The following is a 26825-nucleotide window of genomic DNA, read 5'->3' as shown; positions in this document are numbered from 1 at the left end:
ACTACCTCATGGTAAACTGGGGAATTTATTTAAGTTTTTCTGTGTTTGTGCTTTGCACAGCTTGATAGTGAAGAGGCAGTAGGTACGCATAACTTCTCCAAGGACCCTCAGCTGGAGAGACAAGTGATGACTATACGCAACTTAGTCGAGTCATACATGTATGTCATTAACAAGACTATCCGGGACCTTATGCCAAAGATAATTATGCACCTTATGATAAATAATGTGAGTTTTATTTTTCTTCAGCAAAATAAAGCAAATAAGTAAAAACTAAACATTATTTTTACCACATATTGGAAAAAGGTTATCTCTTTTTTTAAAGTTCTCATATTTACTGTGTAGAAAATATCAGTATTGTCTTGTAATCGAGTTTGCTATTAACTCATGTAGTCAGTAGGTGTAGATTTTTGCATGTCACACGTTCTAGTACATTTATTTTATAGCATTATTCTCTTAAAAGTAAATTATATGTGCTGTCATTTTTATTGAAGGAAATCAATTGTGCCTTATTACATATTTCTATTGGGATGTTTTAGAAAACATAGCGATCTAAAGCACATTACAGGCCCTTCAGCCAACAATGTTGTGCCAACCATGTAACCTTACTTTAGTAGCTGCCTAGAATGTCCCTAATGCATAGTCCTCTATTTTTCAAAGCTCCATGTACCTACCTAAGAGACTCTTAAAAGACCCTATTGTATCTGCCTCTACCACCTTCACTGGCAGTGTGTTCCACACACCCACCACTCTCTGTGTAAAAAAACTTACCTCTGACATTCCCCTTGTACCTACTTCCAAGCACTTTAAAACTATGCCCCCTCGTGTTAGCCATTTCAGCCCTGGGAAAAAGCCTCTGGCTATCCACATGATCAATGCCTCTCATCATCTTACAAACCTCTATCAGGTCGCCTTTCATCCTCCGTCACTCCATGGAGGACAGGCCAAGTTCACTCAACCTATTCTCCTAAGGCATGCTCTCTAATCCAGGCAACATCCTCGTAAATCTCCTCTACACTCTCTATATAATATCCACGTCTTTCCTGTAGTGCGGTAACCAGAACTGAAAACAGTACTCCCAAGTGGGGTCCAGCTAAGGTCGTATACAGCTGTAACATTATCTCATGGCGCTTGAACTCAAGTCCATGGTTAAAGAAGATGAACATACCATATGCCTTCTTAACAACACTGTCAACCTGCACAGCAGCTTTGAGTGTCCTATGGACATGGACCCCAAGATCTTGCTAATCCTTCACACTGCCAAGAGTCTTACCATTAATATTATATTTTGTCTTCAAATTTGACCTCCAAAATGAACCACTTTACTTATCTGGGTTGAACTCCATCTGCCACTTCTCAGCCCAGTTCTGCATTCTATTGATATCATGCTATAACTTCTGACAACCCTCCAGACTATCCACAACACCCCCAACTTTTGTGTCATTAGCAAACTTACTAACCCACCCTACTACTTCCTTATCCAGGTCATTTATAAAAATCACAAAGAGGAGGGGTCCAAGAACAAATCCCTGTGGAACACCACTGGTCACCATTCTCCATGCATAATATGAACCATCCACAACCACCCTTTGTCTTCTGTGGACAAGCCAATTCTGGATCCATAAAGCAAGGTCTGCTTGGATCCCATGTATCACTACTTTCTAAATGAGCTTCGCATGGGGAACCTTATCAAATGCCTTACTGAAATCCATATACACTACATCCACTGCTCTGTCTTCATCAATGTGTTTTGTTATATCCTCAAAATATTCAGTCAAGTTTGTAAGGCATGACCTGCCCTTGACAGAGCCATATTGACTATCCCTAATCAGATTATGTCTCTCTAAATGCTCATAAATCCTGACCCTCAGGATCTTCTCCAACAATTTGCCCACCACTGAAGTAAGAGTTATTTATAATGTTTTTTTTGCATATATATGTATCTGCAGTCACTCTACAGTCGGTTGCTGATTTTCTCAAAGTAATAGGTCCTAGTTAAAGTACAAAAACAGGCTAATCAACCCAGCAAGCCCAGGATGAACTTTATGATCCATGTGAGTTTCATGCCACTCTTCTTTCTCCAACCACATCTAAATGTCCTGCCGGTGCATTCTTCCTCAAGGCTTTATCTAAAAGTTCTTTATATACTTGACACTGATCCATAATCAAACTACTCCCAATGTGCAGATTCTCCACTATATTTGTTAGTGATGGGTGTCCTGATGCAGGGTTTCAACCTGAAGTGTCAACAATTCCTTTCCCCCCACAAATGCGGCTTGACTTGCTGAGTTTCATCACCAGATTGTTCCTTGCTCTAGATTCCAGTATCTATGGTCCCTTGTATCTCAAGTTAGCAATCAGGCTTCATAATGTTGCTGTTTTTCCTCCCAGGCCTCTCATCGCATCTGACATGTTAATGGAGGGGGGACCTCATATATGCAAAGTGGCATCAACAGTGTGCAATGCACATCTATATGCCACTTCTGGAATATTCAATATGTTTCCAGCCATTGGGCTTTGAAGCCTACTCATGGCATGTTTCAAAGAGGACTTCTCTGAATAGATCTTGGGCCAGCACTGGAAACGGAAATCCAATAGCTAGATCCCCTGTAAGCAATTCAGCTGGTTGTTCTTTAGGCAATGTCCCCTCCCCACCCCCAAAAACCCACTACTATTCTGAGGTAGCAGTCCTGAGCTACTCAGCAAACTCATGATTCTTTCACATCCAGCTCCCACAGGCACCGCTGTCTCCCTTGAGAGTCTCTGACCACTGAACCCCATCTTACCTGTTTGAGGTGTTACTTCAGAGTCCTCTGCAGTCTCCTCAATGCAAATAGACAACCATTCACCACTTGCAAAAGCAATTACTGAAAACAATGGCAGAGAGGCACATGTGGATCAGCATTAAATGTTTATACAATAATGACTGGCCAGCTATTTTGATTTTCATTTCAACTAAATGTGCACATACTTTGTCAGTTAACTTAATGTTCCATTCTGTTACCCTTTAAGCGCATAGAAATTTTACCCAATTCTCAATTTTTTATCATGAATTAAAAGCTTAGCAGTATACTTAATTGTTTTTATAATGTTCTATAGACTAAGGAATTTATCAACACAGAACTTTTGGCAAAACTGTATTCCTCAGAAGAGCAAAATACCCTAATGGAGGAGTCAAAGGAACAGGCACAAAGGCGTGATGAAACACTTAGAACATACAATGCTATCTGCAAAGCACTGAGTATTATTGGCGACATTAATACTAATACCACATCAGTTCCTATACCACCTCCTGTGGACAATTCCTGGTTACAAACAGAGCACAGGTATGAATGCAGAGATGGCAATTTTATATTTATTTGTCATGTATCTGCCACTTGATTCTTTTCAGAATTTTTATTTATGGAGTTCGCTAAAAGTAGTTTTTTAGGCAGGATCTGGAACCAGGATGTTTCTTCATCTCTCTCTTATTCTCCCAGCGTTAGCGTGTATATCTGTGTTTGTTTATATGTAGTATGGCCAGACATGTAATTTTAAAAGATATAATCTAGGAAATGTAATGAACCTAAAAATCTGTGGTATTATGTCATGGAAGTGGCGGGAGGTGGGGGGGTGGTGGTGCTTGTGCTGGCTTGGTAGGAGGCTGCTCTCATTCACATGCAAGACCCAAGGCATGCATGTGGTATAACCTGTTTCTTTAAAAATAAGAAATTTTAGTCTTAGCACATTAAATATTTTTTTTCAAATCTTTTTAGCACAGTGGACAGGAGGCATTCTTAACTGATGTAAAACCAAAATCAATTAAGGAATAAAGTTCCCTGTACTATACCTCTTCCATGCAGAATTCCCATTTATAATTATTTCAGTGTTTTGCTTCCCATATTTGAAGTCATTTTATGTGGGGTCTCCTTGCAGTTTTGAATGGTGGGCCCACCTCCACAATAAATTGTTATGAAACTACACAAGATCTTCACTTATGACTGCTGTGACCAAAGGGAATATTCTTTTGTTCCATCATTTGGATTCAAATTCTGTATCCCATCAATTAATGGATGAAGTTTCTAGATTTGTCAAATGTAATTTGGTCTAGAAATATTTGTGTTTTTGAGTAGGGGTTGATATTGATATGATAGAGGAATGGCAATTCTAAATATAATTTGAATGATTATGAATTATTTCTCTAGTTCTAAAGATCCACACTGGCAGCCTTTTTCTGGCCATCCACCATGCAGACAATCCGGACGTGTTCCAGTATCATCCATTCAATCAAAACATTCTTCATCAACTGACCCTCTGCTCACAACCCACCCAGGCATTCCAGATTCCCTCAGTGGTCCTAGCAGTGCTGAAGTATTGGCACGTTCCCCTTCAAGATCCACACATGGGCCCATCATCCCCAGGTAAGCAGATAACTGGGCTGTTAATTGTGTTATCAATTTTCTTTTCTTTATGTCAGTTCCATAGTCTAGTGCTCTGATTCAACAATATGACTATTGATACATTACTTAATTGCAACAAAACCAGAAGTATGAAATATAACCCCCAAGTGCTTCATATTACTCAGAAGTGTTTCAAATGAATTACATCTAGAAATAGGCATAGGGTGTCCTGTACAATTCATTCAATTCTATTCATTTCTTCGCAGGGCCTTAACTCCTGCTGATGTTACCAATAGGTAGCACTTATTTTTGGTCTTCATTAATTCCATTTATAGAGACCTTTTATCCTGATTTACTAGTTGTGTTTAATGATATGATTCTTCTTGACTTAAAAGGGTAGGAGTGTTTTGAAAAGTGTGTTGTGACTCTTTAGGGAACACCTCAAGTGTGTGGTTCAAGATTCAAATTGTTTAATGTCATTTCCGGTACACAAGTATAAAGGAGAACAAAATAATAGTTATTCTGGATCCAATGCAACACAAAAAACCTTGCAAAAGTTTAAAGAACATAATAATAATAATAATAATAATAATAATAAAAAAACAATAAATATAAATGCATGAGAGAGAGAAAGAGACAGAAAAAGAGAGATATTGATTGTATCTCCATAAAGTGACACTAGGCTGTATATAAGGTGTCTGACAGGAAATAATAAAGTAGTGATGGAGTTAGTGGGTGGAAGTGTTGATCAGCCTTACTGCCTGGGGAAAGTAACTGTATTTGAGTCTGGTGATCCTGATGCAGATGCTACATAGCCTCGAGATGGGAACAGGACAAACAGTCCAACAGCAAAGTGGGAGGATCCTTCATGATGTTACTTGTCCTTTTCTGGCACCTTTCTGTATATACAGGTACAACCTTGAAGGCAGGGAGGCTGGTGCCAGTAATGCATTGAACAGTTTTGACTACCCATTGTAGAGCCTTCCTGTCTGCTGCTGTGCATTTTCCATACCAAACAGTGATACAGCTTGTCAGGATGCTCTCTACTGTGCATCTGAGAAAAAATGTGAGTATGAATGTGCAAAGACCAGCTCTCTTCAGCAGCCTCAAAAAGTAGAGGCATTCATAGTTCACGGATGCAGTGAAGGAATACTTTTAAAGTGAATAATCTCAAGTGAATAAAGTGAGCAAGCTCTATCCTCAAGGTTTATCCTGACTGCAACAATAGGCTCATCCTTTTTTCGATTCACTGCACTATAATTGTCCACTCAGTTCATTTGTTCTACCTCACTCTCAATGACTTCGCATTGCTGCAAGCCTCACACCCACAAGCTCACAGCTGCTGCATCCTCACTGCACCTCTTGAAAACATAATGCAAAAGACTCACTGAAACAAATCCTCTTTTTTGAAGAAGTTATGTATAATAGGGAGGAAGTGAACAAAGGTAACCACTCTTTCAATATTCAGTCTGCATGAATCAATCAGTGTTGGATATCATGGGAATGGTATCGAAGGGATCAATGATGATTCTGTCTATATATCCAGTCTGCCTCCCTTCTTCACACATCTCCTTTATTTCTCAAACTAATCTGACTCCAAGTGGCAGATGATATTAGCATCTCGTTTCTGCTTTCTCCAGTCTCCCCCACTGCATTTCTTTGTTTATTCCTGTTGCATTTCAGTCACGTTAGAGCTGCAGCTGATCAGAGACAAAAGGGGAATGAAGGTAGCAAATGAAGAGACAAAGTCACTTTGTTACACTTGAACCTCAGTTTAGATACTGAACATACTTAGAATACAGGTTAGTGAAAATAAAGATGTGAGCTTTTTCCCATCTAAGTTCACAGAACTCCTGGAATCTATTCATGGACCTCAAGGTTAAGACCACCTGGAATAGAGAAAGCATCAGGCAGTAATGCACAGGAGTGGAAATGGCAGCACAACAGCTAATTTGTCATAAGATGTTGTCTGACATACTGTAAATAATGCTACAAGGAAGTCAGGTGATGTTTTTGCTGTCATCAGATGATGACTGTTAAGTGTATGTAAAGACTGGTACACTGAACGAAAATGTGCATGATGTCAAGGTGCATGGTGGAGTTCTGCACCACATAGGCAAAGGATTTTGCACAGACATTCGAGCCCATGCTCTTCAACAAGTGATGTCCAGTGGCAGACTTGTGGAAGCTGCTGCAATGACAGGTATGAAATCTCTTATGACATGGTGAAAAGTCCGATTGTTGCAAGTGAACACAATTCAATGTAGCTTTCGGGGCAACACTACAGTCCAGCAATCTGTCCTACTACAGCTAGCTAGAGTTACTGACCAGCATCCTCGCTTGTGACAGTGACTCCATGGAGCACAAGGATCCAGACTAGAAAGAACTGCTTTAACATCATCCTTTGCTGTTTTCAGTCTTTCACCAACTATGTTGTATAACTCTGAGTTAATTTAAGATATATAAATATCTATACATATTTATAAAATTAAACTAATTGCCTTAGAAAGCCTAAGCCAGCATTGCTCCCTGTTACCATTGATAGTGAGGAGGACGTGGATGTGGTGAGGACCTACAAGTACCTGCGGGTGCACCTGGATGACAGACTTGAGTGGAGCACCAACACAGAGGCTACGTACAAGAAGGGCCAGAGTTGCCTCTGCTTCCTGAGGAGACTGAGGTTCTTTGGAGTATGCAGGCCTCTCTTTCACATATTCTACCAGTCTGTTGATGCCAATACAATCTCCTATGCAGTGTAGTGTGCTGGGACAATGGCATCAACATGGGTGATACCAATAGACTTAATAAACTGATTAGAAAGTCTGGCTCAGTTATAGGAGTCAAATTGGACACACTGGAGGCTGTGGTAGAACAAAAGACCCTACAGAAAATCCTGACAATTCTGGACAATGATTCTCACCCTCTGCATGCCACCTTGGCTGAACAGAGTAGTACTTTTAGTAACAGACTAAGACAACTGCGCTGCTACAAAGAGGTCATTGAGGTCATTGTTACCCTCGGCCATTAGGCTCTATGATGAATCAACCTATAGCTGGAGAAGTGATGACCCCCTCCTGTTAGACTGTTTGTGATAACTTATTTTTTATTTTTTCTACTTCTCTTCTAATATCTATATCTGTGCACTTGTAACGCTACTGTGACACTGTAATTTCCTTTGGGGTCAATAAAGTGTCTATCTATCTATCTATCTATCTATCTATCTATCTATCTATCTATCATCTTAAACATTTCACTTACACCTACCTTCTACCTTGTGTGTGTCACTGTTTATCCTAAGCATTAGAGTATTAGGATTGACAGTGACACATAGAAGGTAAATGGAATTTATAAGGCAATTAATCACATTTTATAAATATCTAATTTATTGAGAGTTGATTTGTATGTGCACTTTTGCTGGTCTTTATTTTGTATTATAAAAGGGTTCTGTAATATCATTGAAATCAGAAATGTATGGGTATGGGACTGCTGATGCTTTAGAAAGTTTCCTGCTTACTTGTATTTGCTCATGAGAAATCTCAGGATTCATCATGAGAAGCCCAGCCATAAAGGCTATATGTTCGATAGTCTCCTGTTCCTCTACTGCTTTCGCTTCCTCCCTTCTTTCTTTCCTGCCCTTCCACCATATTTAGCTGATAAGATACAGTGCAGGTGATTCCTTCTTGATGGGCGTGTAGTCCAACATGCAGCATTCTTCAGAAAAATATGGAACTAACTGACCAAACAATTCCTACTCTTGCTTGGAAAGTGTAAAATGCATTTTTCTACTCTTAAACTACAATTAATTCAAGGACTTAATCTTGAAGAATAATATTGCACAGCTCTGCAGTTGCATGCTGTTGAATGAGTCACTATATAAATATACTTTCTGAAATATGAGAAAGAAATCTTGAAATAAAAAATCTGTCTTCTCTTTTCCTGCTGTTCTAAGAGATGTGCTGCTTTATTTCACTAAAACCAAATCAATGACAGTTGGATTTGGTAACCTTTTGATAGCTTTTTCAACTGTCTGACTTCCATTATTACAGCCACAATTGGAAAAGTACAGTGTATTGTTACTTCTTTCTCATTCTTATCTTATTAAAGCTCCTTGTCTCATTTGTATCCTTCTTTTTCCGACATAATTCTCAACTCACAGGATCTCTGCTGATCTTTGTCTTCATACAAACATTTTCCCGTTCCAATATTCAAAGCTCAGAGTCATCAAGGATGGAGCAGTCTCCCTGAACAGTGTCTCACAAACTACTCATCCATTCACTTCACCACTATGTTACGTGGTTACAGCATGCACAGATCACATCACTTTTGCAGGAGCACCCCTTAAATCCTATGTTCTTCATCAGTTTGGACAAGGGCAGCAAGTAGATGGTAAAACTGCCACCCTCAAGTTACCTCCAATTTTATCTGCACATTGATTGCATGATCAGTATTTTCAAACTCCAAATATTACTGTGGGAGTGCCTTCAACACAGATTTTAGTATTTCAAGAAGTGGTGCATTCCTATCTTCTGAGGGCAATTAATAATGGGCAAATATTGCCAATGTCACTGATGCCCACAGTCTTGAAGTTAAAGACACTCTCATCTTCTTGGGTGTTGTAAAGGGTCTACCCACAGTTAATATAGGGGAAATGATCCTATCGACAGACAAAAAATGCCTTCACAAGGAGACAACAGTAATCAGAGAAGTAATGCAGCTCACCATCACCACCGTCGCAAGAGTAGTTAGGAATAAGGTCTTGCCAACTATGGCAACATCTTGTAAATTATTTAAAAATGATAATATTAAAAATAGAGAGCATAGTTTGGAGGTATTTGTCAAAATAACCAATGAGGAAGATATTCCATAATATAAAAAGATTTGGTCTGGAAGGGTAAAACAGTGTAGACAACCAGTTGTAGACAACAAAAGGAATGTGATAAGTACTTGGACCATAATTTGAAGGGATAATGGGGAAAGAGTCATGAACTAATAAGTAAATATGCCATTCTTTAGTGTGAAATCATTATAAAATCACATGATAGTGGTTCCATGATTCATACTTTCCAAACAACTGAAGTAAAGGAAATCACTTGTTCTGCTAGCTATTAGACTATGAAGGCCCTGTACATATTACATTACAAGCACATGCGAGACTAGCTCAAGTAAACAGAAAAGAATTTGTTGGAAGTGCTTGCCCTGCTTGTAATTGCAATTACAGTGACAAAAAGATAATATGTGGTCAGATTGCTATAGAAATTCTAACTTTCAACCCATGATTGATTCTCTTAAATATGACTTCTAAAATCAACAGGAAAGTATTGTCTCCATTTTAGGTCCTATAGCACAAAAGATTTTTTTTTCAACAGTTGAATTTACTCCAGAATCATTTATTACGTATTTTCTATCTTTGGTTTTGCTTTGCTTTATGTTGGTATGTCCTTTCCAGCCATGCGTAATGTACCAAGTCAGTCTTCTTCTTCATGTGCCTTACGCGTTACACACTTGGGCGGTCATGGCTTTCCACATTGAACGATCCCATGCAGCGTCAATGATATCTCGCACACTTAGATCTGTTAGTTCTTTCACAGTGTCCGTATATTTTCTCCTTTGCCTTCCTCTTTCGCATTTCCCAGGCATATGGCCTTGTAATGTAAGGCATTCTATTTCTCCCTTTCTGATGATATGGCCCAGGAATTTAAGGTTCCTCTCATTTAATGTTCTCATTAAAGATCTTTTTGTATGGGCACATTGGAGTACTGTCTCATTAGTTACCCTATCTCTATATGATATTTTCAGCATTCTTCTTAGAAACAACATTTCTGTTGCTTCTAAGTTTCTTTGGAGTTCTGGTGTTATAATCCATGTTTCAGAAGCATACAGCAAGATTGACTAGATGTAACATTTTAGTAGCTTAAGCCTTGTTGCATAGAAATGTGTCTGTTGGTAAAAATGGGTTTCATTTTTTGGAAGTTGGTTTTGGCAATGGCAATTCTTCTTTTTATTTCTACTTTACTTCCAGCATCTTGTGATATAAAGCTACCAAGGTAATTAAAGCTGGTCTTTTGTTCAATCTCTTGGTTACCGATGTACAATTGGCAGTTGGGAGTGTGCTGCTGTTTTGATATTACCATACATTTGGTTTTTTTTACTGTTGATGGTTAGACCAAAATCTGCACTTGTTTGTACTACTTTGTCTAGGAGGATTTGTAGGTCTTCTGCAGCACTTGCTATTAGGGTGGTATCGTCTGCATATCTTATTGTTGATGTTAACACCTCCAATTCTTATCCCATCTATGTCTTCTATTTCTCTGAGAATCATTTCACTGTAGATATTAAACAATTCTGGTGAGGCAACATATCCCTGTCTAACTCCCCTTTGAATTTTAGTCCAACTGCTTATATTATCATCAATTTTTACCACTGTTGTTTGGTTCCAATATAAATTTTGAAGCAGTTGTTGGTCCCCAAATTCTTGGTAAACTAAACCAAGTCAGTAGCTTCAGATTTATTTCAGAGACTTAACTCAAGCCAAATTATTAACTCATATTTGCTTTCCTCTTCACAAAAACTACAGAATCAAATATCAGACTTATTCAGTGGAGCTTTGCTATGTGTAAATGAGGTGAATAAGCTAAACAGTTGTGTTCCGTAATTAGCTTTGTTCTGTAAGTTGTGTTTTCTGTATTTCTCTGTATTGGTGCTTTCAGATTACTAATATTGTAACATGGTGTACTTCATGCATTATCCAAAATTCTTGCGCACACTTCTGTGAGTTTGCCTCAGGCAAAACATAGAGTATGAACAGATGTTGGTTTTACCCATGCCTAACATTTGCAATGTCTAAAAAGTGTAATCAAAGATTTGTACTTCTTTGGTGGAATCACCTGCATCAGGACTTGGAAAAGGGCAGGGGACAAAAGTGCACATCTACAGCTGGTAAATCAACATAATGAGCATTAATGTAATTTATCCAATTATTAGCTGAGGATTTCTATGTCCTCTAATTCCCTTGTTGTCCATTCTTATTTCGAGAAACCTCACCTGCAAGGGGCAGCTGGCTGCATTTCAAGGTTTCCAAAAGTGCAAGTATTCTAGAAAATACTTGTGCACTTGCAGATGACTCTCTGCAACATCGATGAGTGCCAGCTCTTTTGAAAGATATCTTTCTCCATTTTTTTTTATTGTTTCTGGTCTGAAGAACATGGAAGTACTTAATAATTTTGCAAATTGAGGAGAACCTGCTGAAATCACTTACGCCAATTTGAGTTGGTTTGCCTGAGATTTATTCTGCAGCAAATCATTTTGCTCTCTGCCTGTAACTATATATCTCATCCTTCAAATAATTTTTGTTTGGACCTTCTGTCAGGGAATATTACTGGTCATGATTGTGGTCAAAAATCTTGCCAAACACAAAATGTGGGCTTTGCACAACTATTAACACCATTTGGGCAAGTTAGGTATCAAGGAAGGCAATGCTGGGATATATAAATTCCTTGCACCAGAACTCCCTACCTAATTAACAACTAAAGACCACTCGAACACTCCCTCAGAAACATGCTCATTTTTTTATACCATATTAACACAATGTTTGTCTATTCAATCATTTGTTCATGTTGTGCAGATTTACAAAAAAAAACATTTTTTTCATTCTCTCTAATGAAGAAAATAACTTCACACTTTTTCGATATTAAATTCCATTTGCTATGCAACCTCCATTGGAAACATTATGTTTACTATCTTCGATTAAGTTGAAATTATACTGGGATTGGCTAACTTCAGAAAATCATCACTGCTGCAGCCTCTCTTAGAGACCTGTGGTAAATACCATTGAGCAGAAATTTAGAAACCTTAATTTCTTTTGCACTTCTTTATCAGTGAAAATAATAATAAATAAGTTATATTCCTTGCTATCATTAGCCCATACTCCAGCTTAGTTGTTCTCTCTAGCTCTACAAAGTTTTGCTTAATACCTTAGCCATATCTTTATTTCCCATTATACTTTCCTGTTATGGCCTCTACAGCAGGGGTTCCCAATTTTTTTATGTCATGGACCCCAGGTTGGCAATCCCTGCTCTACAGGATCCACATTTATTTATAGAACTCACCTCCTTTTATTTTATTCCAGTTATTTTGTAAATAACGCTATTCTTTGTTTCTGGTCAGATGCTAAATGCATTTCATTGGCTTTGTATCTGTACTCGGCACAATGACAATAAAGTTTAATCTAATCTAATCTTTTTACTTTGTTGTGAAAGCTGTCAAATTCTGTTATAATCCTCCTCTGTCAGTGTTATTTCCTTACTAAAATTGTATGTCTTTTAATCTATTGCTTTCCTAAACCGTATTCAGCCATGGATGAATCACATTTTTATGGAGTTACTTCTTAATGTGCATTTATTTCAAGTTTTGATTTATTTCTTTGTGTTTGCCATTGTTAATCAACTGGCAAAGCTTTTAATCTAATTTCCCTATTTACCTTGGCCAGTACACCCCTAGTCTCTGTAAAATTGGCGTTAAGTGCAATTATAATTTCCAAATGTCTCTCCCAAACCACACATAGATTTTTCTTGTGATTCCTTACCCTTTCCCTAAAGATCCTTTACAAAACTACTAACTATCCCTGCTTATTACAGTATGACTGGTTCCATTATGTATTGTTCAACAAAAAAGTCCCAAAGGTAGTGTAGTGCTTAGCACATTGCTTCGCAGCGCCAGCGAACTGGGTTCAATTCCTGCCACTCTTGGTTAGATATTTGTACGTTCTCCCCATGACAGCATAGGTTTCCTCCGAGTGCTCTGGTTACTTCTCACATTCCAAAGACATATGGGTTAGTTGGTTAATTGGTCAGCTGGGTACAATTGGGCTACAAGGGCCTGTAACTGTACTGTATCTCTAACTAAAACAAAAATAATGAATGCATCCTCAGGACTAAGTTTACCTCTTTGATTTGTGTAGTGTTTATGTTGATTAAAGTCCCCCCCCAAGGATTTTTACATTCACCTGCTGCAAATATTTCTTACTTTTTCATTAATTCTGTCACCAATAATATTGCTATTATTGTAAATCATTTCAACCAATGATTTTATTTGAAATATCAATTACTCAAATTGCTGGTAATTCCTCCCCCCCTCCTTTTTCCATTCCCCATTTTGGCTCCTCTCTCACCCCTTCTCTTCTTATCTGTTCATGACCTCAGTCTGATGTTGCTCCTCCTTTCTCCCATGGTTCACTGTTCTCTCCTATCAGATTCCTTATTCGTCGTCAGCCCTCATCACTTCCACCTATCACCTCCAAGCTTTGTACTTCATCCTCCCACCCACCCATTCTAATTTGTCTGTCAATGCGCTACCTATCGATGTTAAAACATCTTTTTTTGTATCACTTTCAGTTCATTGCCCAGGCTGAAAATTTTCTCTGTGGCCTCACCTTTTACCTTTCAATCTGTAATATCTAATTTGAATCCCAACCCCTTACTAATTTAAAGCCCACTTGACAATTCTACTTATTTAAATTGTTCTCCAGGATATTGGTCCAGCCTCACTTAAGTGAAGACCTCAAAGCATGATGCTCCCATATTTCCTATTCCTAGTGTCTGTGTCTTGTGCATCAGAATCTTTCCCATCTCATCATTCTCTGAGCCACACGGTGAATTCCCTGATCTTCTGGGTGGTTTAGGTTGCTGTTCTGCATTTTAATTTGATCTCCCAATGCTTAGAATTTTTCAGTGGATCAGCATTTCTAAGATGGATGTTGGGTCCTCAAATACCCGAAATCCATATGAGTAACTGAGATGATGGGACTGTGTGTAATGTAACTTACTTTGCTGACAATATCACAATAGGGTGGAAAGCAGACCGTGAAAGCAACAGAAGGTCTAACAAGTGGCAGGATATGTGTATTATGGTGTCTGTTTTTGATAAGAAGAATGAAAAGCAGAATATTGATATAAATGGAAAAATACTACAGAATGCTGTTGTACACATGGTACTGGGTGTACTCATATATGAAACATGGAATGAGAACACACAAGTACTGCAGATTTCAAGGATTTGCAGATTGCAAATAGAATGTTGGCCTTAGTTGCAATTTGGATAGAGCTTAAAATTAGAGAAGCCTTACTCCAATTGTGAGGAACTTTAATTAGACTACACTTGCAATTCCAGTCTCTTATTTAAGGAGGGTTGTACATACACTGGCAGCAGTTCGGAGGAGATTCACTAGGTTGAAATACAGAATGAGTGATTGTCTTATAAAGAACAGTTTAGTGGTTCTGCTCTTTAGCTATCGGAGTTCAGAAGAATGAGAGATGATCTTATTAGTTCATACAAGTTTCTTATCAGAGGTTAGATGCTGAGAGAGGCAATCTTGAATAAAGGGAGCATAATTTCAGAATCAGGGATTGCTCAGTTGAAAGAAAGATTTGAATGGAACAGGAATTTATTGAATTTGCTACCCAGAGAGTGATGGAGACTACAATACTGTACAGTTTGAAGTCCAGGATGGAGTTTTATATGTGGGGAGTATTATGGGTAACAGGGTGAAACATGAAGTTGAGGTCATGACCCTATTAACCATATTCTTATACAATGTTGTACAAGACTCGGGCTATGTAGCCTGATCCTGCTAATATTTCTCGCATATTTATTCTATTTAATTAGTCTCGTGCTTTCATGCAGTAATCAGAGAAAAGCCAAGACCTGGAGACAAATTTGAAAAGAAGAATGGGATTGATTGCTGTGTTTATTTTATTTTGACCATTTTTTCCACTGAGTGAATTTGGATTTTAGAGCAAATGTTTCTGTTAAGTTTTAACAAAATAGCCCCAGGTGAAAAGTGGTTAAATAAGGCACATGGAACTAGGTTTGGAAATGGTTCTTTAAAGGTTGTAAACAATAAGTAACTCTCTGTGAGCAATAGACTCTTCACACCCAGCATCATGTTCATGTCCAGTTTGTGAAGAAAAGGTTAAACAAGACAGGGATAAACTTGTTAAACACCTTGGAATCAAACTTTACAAAGGCTCGGCTTAGGTTTTAGGGTGTTCACTGAGAAGATATTTTTCAAAGGAAGGTGATCCATTTATTTGAAAACGTGGTAATTCTCAATATTACTGCATGCTAATTGAATTAATTAAATTGGATTTTATTAGTTGCTTTTTCAAATCACGGTTGAATAAAGATGTTCATCTTTTGCTGTGTCTTTCCAGTTGATTTCTGTTTCTTAATAAGGTTGACAGGTCAAATGATAAAAATATTCTAAAAGGTTGTGAATACAGTTCCTGCATGCCTAGACTAGTTGGATATTGTGTAAGTCATTTCAGCACATGACAAGAATCCAATTACAGGTTCAAATCATGCCACTGATTTTGATCTGGTGTTTACTCTAGACTTAAATTAGTAGCAATTGATGACATTTATTTGGAATTGTGCAGTACACTGGTGCGGAACCTAACTTAGGAATTCATAGAGAACTGAACAAAAGACATACTGTTTTTTGTGTCCATATTAAAGTGAAATCAATTGCGGTAATAAGAGACAATAAAAATATTGGGAATTTGAATTTGGGCTTGAACTATAGATACATGTATTGATATAGCATGAGGATTGCAAAGTAAAAAGGGAAGAGAGAAATTAAGAGTTGCTGCATATTTATCAAGTCTAGAGTTCTAGGGCCAGGAAATGGTGGCCCATCTTTTCATTATTATTAAATCTTATAATAGAGTTTCAAAAAATGATAACATTACTCGCTGTAAATGAGCATTTAAACTCCAAGCTAAACACCAGAGTTGCAAAAAGAATGTCCTGTCCACTCACAGTGTCACTTACTAGAATGTTATCTTGCAGCACTTTGTCCTCTCAAATGTGTCGATTGTATAGAAGGTGATATTTGTAAAGTTTATGAAGCATGCAGGCAGACTTTGAGAAAGGAAGGAAAACACACACTTTGGAGAATTGATTATTCAGCTCAAAGACACAGGACATAGCTAGAATATTAACTCTGGATGAATGGTAAAAGATCTAATACAGCAGGACAGATTTCTTGAAATAGCTCGAACTCTTGAAATAGATTCTTGAAATCTGTTTACTTCATAAGGTATATCTGTTTACTTCTCTGTGTGCTGATAAAGCTAATCTGCATACAGTGATGATTATTTTGTGGCAGGCTTCTTGCCACTCTGTGGCCAAACCTGCCCTTTACATTGCGGCTCCTAATTCCAATCTCCTGCATTTTTCAAGAGTAATCTGACATTAACCCACCACTCAAGCACATACATAAGGACAATACTAATTAAAAGATAGATTCATAAACATATTCCATGACATTCAGAAGCCACACTGCAAGGTGCTAGTTAGAAGTTATTTAGATTAATTAAGATAACGCAGTTCACTGATGTAGGAAAACATAGCATGGCTCACTTTTCTCCATTGTACAAGGGAATTAAGTAAATCTGATTTTAAGTGTGGTAGAGGTAAAACCCTGAGAGTTATTCCAGAATGTGTGAATGCTTTGATCAGAATGACTAATTATCTGGTGGATGGAGGTGATAAAGTGGTTTGAATGGCATCATTATTCATATATAGCTTTAGATAATGACTCTAAACCAGAAGTGAAGCTTGAACCTCAGGAAGCAAAATTAGAATTACAGGATGAGAGACTAAAGAGAAGGCTGGTATTGACATTTCAAATGAATGTCAACTATTTGACGGTTGTCCAAATGAAATTTAATCTGCCATTGCACACCATATGCTCAAAATCATTGCAGAGCAGTAGTTAACAAAGCAAATAGAATATTGAGCCATTTGGGCATAAATTTAAGAAAAGCTTGCTTAAACTGGAACAGCTTTGTCAAACCACACATTGAGTTGGTCAATAATTAACCTCAAAATGTATGATCTTACACACTGAAGTTTTTAATAAACTAATGTTCCTGATATTTTCCAAAGATAATTGGAAGATTTAGACTAGGGATTATTTTCAAGATAGAAATCAATGAATTTTTGGATGGTGAGAAATCAGTAATCAGGGATTTATAGTGAGTCTGAGCTAGATCATCATCACTATGATCTTACTGAATAGTGAAAGAACCTCAAAAAGCAGAATGTTGTATGTTCTTTTATGACAAGATTTTAAAACAGATGGCCAAAACATTGATTAAAGTATGTCTCAAAGTGGGAGAGATGGATGAAGATGTGTAGGGAGGCACTTCCTTGGCTGAGGGCATTGTATTAAATGTACTGAGTTGAGAGTAGAGGTAAAATCCAAGAAGAATTTAAAGAATAGATAACAGCTATTATTGGCAGACTATAGATTCAGTTGGGACTGAGAAGATAAGTGATTTTTATCGGTATTGTCCATCTTGAGATTGTTTACTTGTTCAAGGGTTAAGGCACTCGCAAAACCCTGGATGTCCAGTTTCAATATTGAGCCACATTATTAAAATGTTACTAAAAAGTAAACTGTCATTTCTTTACAGATGTAAAGTAGAGAAAGCAAAAGATAGGAAAAATGCCATTGGGCTGGGGGACACGAGGGACTAAGTTAAGGAGATAGGTTGAGCAAGTTGGGACTTTACTCATTGGAGCTTTGAAGAATGGGGGTGATGTCATAATTGTGTGTAAAGTCCTGATGAAGGAAATCAGGAACTAGAGGGCATTGGCATAAAATGAATGGCAAGAGATTTACTAGAAACCTGAGAAGCAACTTTTTCATCCAAAGTGTAGTTTAGAGCTTCCAGCGGAAGTGGTTGAGGCAGGTACAGTAGTAACATTTAAAGGATACATGGATAGGAAAGGTTTAGAGGGATCTGGGGCAAATGGGTCTAGCTTAAAAGGGCATCTTGGTCTGGAGGGCCTGTTTCTGTGCTGTAACACTCTGACTGTGATTCAGAGAGAAATCAGAAAGTGACTTTCCATTTCATCCATATTTATATGCGTTCAAGAAACAGTGTAAAAAAAGGCTTCGAATACCACTGTACCACTAAAAATATTCAATGCATATTTTTAGTGGTACAGATATAAAATATTTATTACAATGTTGAAAAGACACTAATCAAACAATTTTAGATTAATAAAATCGGGTTTAGTTGTTACATCACTGAGGTTTGGCTCTATCAGGATGTATAACCTATCAAGGTCACTAAAATGTGTTAATTGCCCAAGAGTAGGCTTTGTGTGTGGTACATCATGTCTAACCAATCTTATAGAATTTTTCGAGGAAGTTAACAGGAAAGTTGATGAAAGCAAGGTAGTGGATTTTGTCTACATGAACTTTAGCAAGGCATTTGACAAGGTCCCTTCATGAGAGGTTGGTCAAGAAGGTTCATTTGCTTGGCTTTCAAGATGACATAGTAAATTGGATTAGATATTGGCTTTGCGGTAGAAACCAGAGATGGTAGTACATGGTTGCTTCTCTGACTTGTGACTGGTGGAATGCCATAGGGATCAATGTTGAGTCTGCTAATGTTTGTCATCTATATCAATGATCTGAATGATAATTGTTTAACTGGATCAGGAAATTTACAGATGATGCCAAGATTGGGGGTGCAGTGGACAGTGAGGAAGACTATCAAAGCTTTCAGCAAGATCTGGATCAGCTGGAAAAATGGCAGATGGAATTTAATGCAGACAAGAGAGAGGGGTTGCACTTTGGGAGGACCAACCAGGGTAGTTTTTACACTGTGAATGGTAGGGCACTTAGCAGTGTAGTAGGATAAAGGGATCTGGGAGTACAGGTTTATAATTTATTGGAAATGGTGTCACAGGTAGACAGGGTTGTAACGAAAGGTTGTGGCACATTGGCCTTCATAGATCAAAGTTCTAAGTGCAGGAGTTGGGATGTTATGTTGAAGTTGTATAAGATGCTGGTGAGGCCTAATTTGAGAGTATTGTGTGCAGTTTTGGTGGCCTGCCTACAGGAAAGATGTAAATAAAATTGAAAGAGTACAGTGAAAATTTACAAGGATGTTGCCAGGTCTGGAGGACCTGAGTTATAAGAAAAGATTGAATAGGTGAAGACTTTATTCCCTAGAATGTAGAAGATTGAAGGGAGATTTGATAGAGGTATACAAAATTATGATGGGTATATTAGGGGCAATGCAAGCAGGATTTTTCCTCTGACGCTCGGTGAGATTACAGCTGGAGGTCATGTGTTAAGGGCGAAAGGAGAAATGTTTAAGGTGAACAAGAGGGGAAACTTCTTCACTCAGAAGATGGTGAGAGTATGGATCGAGCTGCTAGTGCAAGTGATGAATGTAATTTTGATTTCAACACTTAAAAAAATTTTGGATACATACATGGATGGGAACGGTATGGATGGCTGTGGTCTGGGTGCAGGTTAATGGGACTAGGCAGTTTAAATGGTTTAGCATGGACTAGATGGGCCAAAGGACCTGTTTCTGTGCTGTAGTTTTCTATGACTCTATGATTAGTGTTGATACAAATACTTGTTAAGAGCATTAGCTCATAATATATCTTTTTCTATGAAGTGGGCAGTGAAGAAGGTGTACATATTTTTTCCCTTATTTTATTGCTATGAATGCATCAATCAGTTATTACACTGGTTAGAGAAAATATTTGCTTGAAAGACATGTAAAAGGAATGAATCTTGATTGACATCCAGATGTTTCTGGGAGTGGACTGTATTTTCATTTTCCACATAGGTAGGAGCTCCCCCTGGAGGCACTTCATTGTTCGCCTCACTTGTACCAATTGAGTAATATTGCCTCTGCTGCCTGAAAGAACCCAGGGGGTGTTTGTGGTAGGTTTGTAACCTCACAGTGACATCTTCCAGTGTCGCTGTTAACATACATTTTTATAGGGACTGATATTTGAAGCAGTCCAATGCTAGTAAAAGACATTTATTTCTTTACACGTAATGCAGATCAGTGTGTGTACATCAGTTATTCACAATTTATACTAGTGATTTAGATGAAGGGACTCATATCCCTCTGGATCCCAACTTTTACCAGCCTCCTTTTTCAATGGAAAGTTTAATGATTCTGTAGTACAGCTTACAAAATGACAAGATTTAGACATTTACTTCATAGGTGAAAATGACAACAAAAATTGTTAATTAAAAATGTTTGATAGATTACTGCTTGCCTATTTTTTTCTCTAACTTTTAGCCCTCAGAGGCATACTGGCATGATGGTATTATTTAATAATGCTGTGTCCTTTTAGTTTAAAGTGAGCAAGAAATGAACCTTAAAAGTGTACCAGCAGAGAAACATATGGTCTGGGCCAAATGTATTCTAGACACCAAAACTCACGAAAGAAATTGTCGGGTTGTGCTTAAGTTTGTGTGTTAAACATTTTTTTCAAAAGTGAACTGAAGCTTAAAGCTCACCTCCTGAAATTTACAAGAAACATTCTAGATTAATGGGCTGATAGGTATATATTGACTAGCAAAAATTGCTTAGTTTGTAAAACGGGCAATTGTTGGATTTTTTTGAGCAGCAGAATAGCATAAAATGTCAAGCAAATTACTTTTCAGAGCCTTGCTTGGAAAACTTGCGGATGCCTTGCTGTGGGAGGAGGCCCCTTGCATTCCATTCAAGCTTGCAGAAGGGGGAAGGGATAGGGGAGGAGTGTAAAATCATACATTTAATGCAGGGCTCTTTTTCCTGGCTCTTTCAGTCAGAAAGCTCTCCCTTCATTCAATCAGCCCACTATTGTACAGGCGCCAGACTCATCTTGACTAAATTAAGAAGACAAAGCCATGGCATGCAAACCAACTAGTGCTGTTTTCCATCTTTTAACTAATGAAAAATGTGGTAATGAGTAATGCTTGTTGTTACATAAAGTAATGAAAGGCAAAAGAAGATTACGTGCGAGTAGCATGTCTTAAAATCCTTTCCCTAGCTCACTTGACTTGCCGTAAAAAAATGCTTTCAGTAACTTTTAACATAGCTTGTCACAGTTGTCACTTATTCATTAGCTGGAAGTTTTATTTTACAAAGTGTATGTGCAAGAAAACTGAGTTATCCTCAATGCAAATTTGGTGTTTTGGGTTATCGAAGTTTACATGATACTTGATTTAATTGAAAACTGTCTGCAATTTAAAAAGGTCTTTTGAAGAATGCCACCATTCAGTAAAGGGAATTGTTCAAATGTTGCTGTTAATTCCACTGAAGCTTTTTTTAAAAGTCTTGCTTAATTTCAACGGGGGAGTCTTTGAAACCATTCCAACAAAACTGAGACAGTGCAGAAGATGGAGCATGACATTTGGTTTTCTAAAGTTGGACCGAAACATCTGTTTACCAATTTGAGAACTGATGATCAAAGCCAAAAAGTTTTAGTATCTGCCACTGCTGAGATTGAAGTCTCACCCATCCTGCTGTGAAACCAATGGGAAAACCTTTCACTATCCAGCTGCTTGACTACAGCTCTCAAACACAACTATTTCAACTCATTATGTAGAATATTGATTTCAGTAAATGTCAATGAACCTATTAAATTAGATCTAATGTTATATATTTCTACATTATTCCAAGCAGGCCCAGATGATTTGGTTTCAGAGATGGTCCATGTCCTAGAACAATTTGCAATATGAAATGTGTGGGTGGTTCCCTGTCACTAATAATATTGCTGCACTGGTTGGAAATAATGAATAGGTTATTGAAAAATGAACCATTTTTTGTAGACTTCTACCCATAGGAAGAGATGCCAGGAGTTACTAAATCCAGCACGTTATTTTCTAAGAATGTAATTCCAGAAACTTATAGTTCATTTCATGAGCTATAAATCTTGTGCTTAATATGATACTTCCTTCTTGATACTGTACCACCTAGTGGATTCTGAAAGTCCTGGGTAGAGTGGACATGGACATGATATCTCCATTCAAGAGTACAGCCTCAGAATAAAGGCAATTCCCTGGAGAACTGCTATAAGGAATGCTTTCTTCAGTCAGAGGGTAGTGAATCTGTGAAATTCATTACTACAGGGGACTGTGAAGGCCAAGTCACTGGATGTATTTAAGCAAGAGATTGATGGTTTCTTGATTGGTAAGAGGGTTTAATGTTACAGGGAGAAAATGAGACAACGGGGTTGTAAAAATCAACCATGATTAGATGGTGGAGCAGACAATGAGCTGAATTGTCTAATTCTGCTCCTGTATCATGGTATTATGGTCTTAAGTGCATACTTTCCTTGAACCTATGTAACAGTTTTGAGAGCATAATTAGGCCATTCAAACCATCAGGTCTTCTCCACCATTCGGTCATGGCTGATTTATTTTTCTACTCAACCCCATTTGCTGCTTTCTTCCTGTAACCTTTGGCGCCCTTACTAATCAAGAACTTATCAACTTTGATTTAAATATTTCCAATGAATTGGCCTCCACAGCCACTTGTGGGAATGAATTCCACAGATTCACCACCCATTGGCTAAAGAAATTCTTCCTCATCTCTGTTCTAAATGGACATCTTTTTATTCTAAAACTGTGCCCTCTGATACTGGACTGTCCCACTATTTGAAACAAACTCTCCACATCCATTCGATCTAAGCCCTTCAATATTTTGTAGGTTTCACTGAGCTCCCCCCTCATTCTTCTAATTGCCATCGCGTACAGGCCTGGAATCATCAAACAATTCTATTCATTAACCCTTTCATTTCCATGATCATTTTCCTAAACCACCTCTGCACCCTCACCAATGCCAACATATTTTTACTTAGAAGTGGGGCCCAAAACTGTTCACAATACTCCAAATGTAGTCAAACCAATGCCTTATAAAGTTTCAACATTACATCATATTCTCTAGTCATTTCAAAATGAATGCTAATGTTTCATTTGCCTTCCTTTTTTTCACAAGCATTACTGAAATAGTTCACAAATAACAAAACAAACACATCAAAGTATATTTTATCAAAGCCCAAAAACAATTAATTCTGGAAATCGCAGTTTACGGATCAGCTGTACAGAGAAAGAATTTACTTTTCAGGTGGATTAGAATTAGAACTGGAATAATGAAGTAACTGTTTTCAAGCAAGTACTGATCAAAGAATAGAGATGATTATGCTCTTCCCTCAGTGGAAAGTTGGAATTGATTTTCCTTCTAGACTATTGTTCTCTCCTTTGACCTAGCACCAATTTAATTTTCTTCTGTTTCCATTTATGGAGTAGGTTATCCACCAATATCTCATATGTTCATTAGTTGCCACAACTGTTCTGATGGCACATCCTCCTGCTCTGCTTCCTCTCAGGCTGAATTCGATCCTCTGGGTGTTATTTTCCATAAATCCCTCTTTTCATTCTGGTAGTTGTGATACAGCTTCCTTTTCTCCTCAGTTGAAGACTCTCTTCCTCAATGGTAAATATATTCTTAAATGTGTCCTTACTCTTTCCATTCCCTTTCAAACCATGATAATTCCCCCCCCCCCCATTTTCATAACCATCAGCCTTAACACTCAATAGATCAACCTCCTCCATCAGTACGGTGGCATTCTGAAGGCTCATTCCAGCTGCAGCTGGATCTATTTATTTCCTGTCCCATTACCACCTTGTTTTGCCTTGCTGTATCACCTCCTTCATTACTTAAACATTCCTACCTTCCCTGTTGTTGTGGACATCTTTACCCCACCAACATCACCCACTGTCCCCTTTTGCTTGGCTTTCATTGTTGTTTAACGTCTATTAGATATTTTTTCCCCTTGGTGAAAGATCGACTGGAGACGTTGATTTTGTTTCTCTGGACATGTTGCCAGACCATAATGTCATGAACAAAATGATGAATCCGTGCTATATACTTTGAATTCTTTTACACGATTTCGTGTTGGCGTCTTTTCCTACCTGGTTGCGCACAGTGCAAATAAGAACATGCAAATTTAATGTTTAGTTATCCTAATACTCATATTAGCATTTGGCTGATCACATTAATCTTGTTTGCTTTCACTTTGTTGTGTAGTATGTATTTTCATCCAGGACTTACATCTATATTCTCTCTCTTAATGTTTAGGCGGCCTCCTCCTGCAGTTCCTGGAAGACCAACTTTATAAAGACACTAATTTAACTCAGTATTCATGTTTATATTGTATTTGTATTTCTGACGTTTTGCCTCATCTATTGCACTATTTTTCATGTATATAATGTTAATTTTATGCTGGCAATAAATCCAACTCTATTCTATACTGTAATGTGCATTTGTCTTGGAAATTTTGATTTTTGTTGTTACCTGATAGGCATAAAAATTTTTCACATGGCCACAGATTGCCTAGATTTCAGTTGTAAGGTGAGACTGGATAGGCTGGGTTTCTCTTCCTAGAAGTGGGGAAGTCTGAAGGAAATTCTGATCTGCAAAGCTATGAGGTGAACAATTAAGTTTGATAATAGGAAACTTCCTGGTAGTACGGAGGTTTTTGGAATCTGCAACACACCACCTGAAGGAATGATGGAGACAGAGGTCCTCAAATCTTTTCAGACGTGTCTGGATGAGCACTTGAATTGCCAAGGGATGAAAAGCTACTGACCCACTGCTGGTAAATGGGATCAGTGTAGATGGATACTTGATAGTTGATGGAGACATGGCGGGCCAAAGTTGCATAACAGTGCTGACACTTTGCAATAGTTCAACTAAGTGAAAAATGTTTTGTTGATGATTTTTGTTTGTACTCAACAAAAATCAGCCAGCATTAATGGATTCCAGTTGCCCTGATACCATTTCTCCATGACCACAATGTCCTGGTGAAACCTTTCACCATGCTCATCACTGACAGTGCCAAGATTTGCAGGGAAGAAGTCTAAATGGGAATGCAGAAAATGAATCTTTAGTAACATGTTGCGCTTTATGATTGTTGTTGTCAACTAGCTGCACGTAGTTTGGTGCTCTGCAGTTGCCAAGAACATTTTCAACAACATCCTTGGATGCCTTAATGTGATTTTCTCTGGTCCCACTATAAGTTTTTGAATTGCCTGTCACTGATAACTTTTTGATTTGTGGACCAACAAAAATGCTGTCCTTAATCTCGGTATCACTTATTATCAAAAACATTTGTCTCAAATATTGAAATCCTTCACGGAAATTTTTGTGCCCAGTGACAACAGATTCCATCCTTGCAGTCTTGAACCCGGTAATTCTGCTTTTGTGTTTGACAAACCCAAGTCTCTGACCAGGTCATTTAACTCAGATTGAGTTATCAGACGAGGCTCACTTGACATAAAGGGTTCAAAAACTGTATCAGTTTCAGTGTCAAGCTGGTGCATCATGGCATCTTCATTTGCCTCCTCCAAACTCCGTGTCCTGGTTTTCTAAAACCTGTCCTGCCAAGCAGCATCCACCCTGCCTAAACATGCCCACGCATGCCTGGACAAGATAGAAAACTTCCCAGCTTACATTGTGGGCAACATTTTAATTGAATCGAATTATGAAATTGAAATAACAACTATCAGCGATCTCAACAAAATTGTGCATGATAGGGAAATTTCATGGTGATTTTCATATTCAACAGCCCAAAATCCATAAGATACTCCAAAAGGTATTCAGGAAGTAAAATCCTTGTAGTCCAGTGATATCAGCTCTGATTAATTGGCCCTATTGACATGCTTCTGTGCAGCATAATGTAATATTCATTGACAATGAGTTATATTCCCCATGACTGGCACATACTCTTAAAGATTATGCCCATGCAGATAATGATCAAGCTGGTGAGAACATCTGTTACAATCTAAAATATGTGCAGCTTTGCAAGGCTGGTTTTCTACCTACCCATTCTAGAGCAGAGGTTCCTAACCTGGGGTCCACAGACCCCCTTGCTAATGGTATTGTCCATGGAATAATAAAGGTTGGAACCCACTTTGCTAGAGAATTTCATTTCAATCACTAGTAGTAAACAAATGCAAGCTTATCAGTTGTTCTCAGAACATTGAGTTACAATGAAGTCAGTGAAACTGAATGTCAATAATCATGGACAATGAAGAATGTCTTTCTCTTTCTTGCATCTATGAAGAAAAGGAGCCAGAAACCTGACTGCTCCCTGTGAACATTTGACAGCATATTAGGCTTCACTCTGTTGTAGTTTAATTGCTGCAAGCTTTTGGTTCTTCATTACCTACCAACTCAAACTAGCATAATGCCAGACATATATCCTAGAGTGACTGTAGAAGCATAATACATGTAATGTACTGTAAGTGCAGAGAAAACTTAAATCTACTTAACATATATGTCTGTCAACTGCTCCAAAATACATTCCATTGAAGAGCCCATATCCATGGATAGGATCCTTCTTTTCCAGAATTAGCCATTGTCCTCATGCACAAGAGTAATTCAAGGTGGTCTGGATATCTCTTCTCCTAAGCTCATCGCCCCCACAGGGGCACAGGCTGTCAACAGCAGCTCGCCAGAGTCTTTCAAATTGTTCCTGGGTATAGCCCATCTTCAAAGATCCTTTCCGTCCCAGGGATGAGGTCTCTGGAGCTTCTGCTGATGTTTCTGTAGCAATGGAATTTTACAGAATTTG

At 38.0% G+C, this 26825-nt stretch overlaps 1 protein-coding gene across 2 annotated transcripts in view; it reads left to right on the top strand.

Moving 5' to 3' along the window:
* dnm3a (dynamin 3a) overlaps window positions 1-24483 on the top strand; it is a 245604-nt gene extending 221121 nt beyond the window's left edge. Inside the window, exons 17-20 of one of the 2 annotated variants that reach the window (XM_063063782.1) lie at window positions 61-225; window positions 3097-3323; window positions 4182-4397; window positions 24329-24483. In XM_063063782.1, coding sequence (XP_062919852.1) covers window positions 61-225; window positions 3097-3323; window positions 4182-4397; window positions 24329-24368 — 648 coding nt within the window. In that variant the 3' untranslated portion in view covers window positions 24369-24483. Of the gene's footprint in view, window positions 1-60; window positions 226-3096; window positions 3324-4181; window positions 4398-24328 lie in introns of those variants that run through there. The other variant, XM_063063783.1, reaches the window with a different exon arrangement.
* Window positions 24484-26825: the final 2342 nt, after the last annotated feature.

The sequence above is a fragment of the Mobula hypostoma genome, chromosome 12, assembly GCF_963921235.1.
Source record: "Mobula hypostoma chromosome 12, sMobHyp1.1, whole genome shotgun sequence".
Lineage (NCBI taxonomy): Eukaryota > Metazoa > Chordata > Chondrichthyes > Myliobatiformes > Myliobatidae > Mobula > Mobula hypostoma.
The sequence above is the reverse complement of the archived record's forward strand: the minus strand, read 5'-3'. Positions and strand labels throughout refer to the sequence as shown.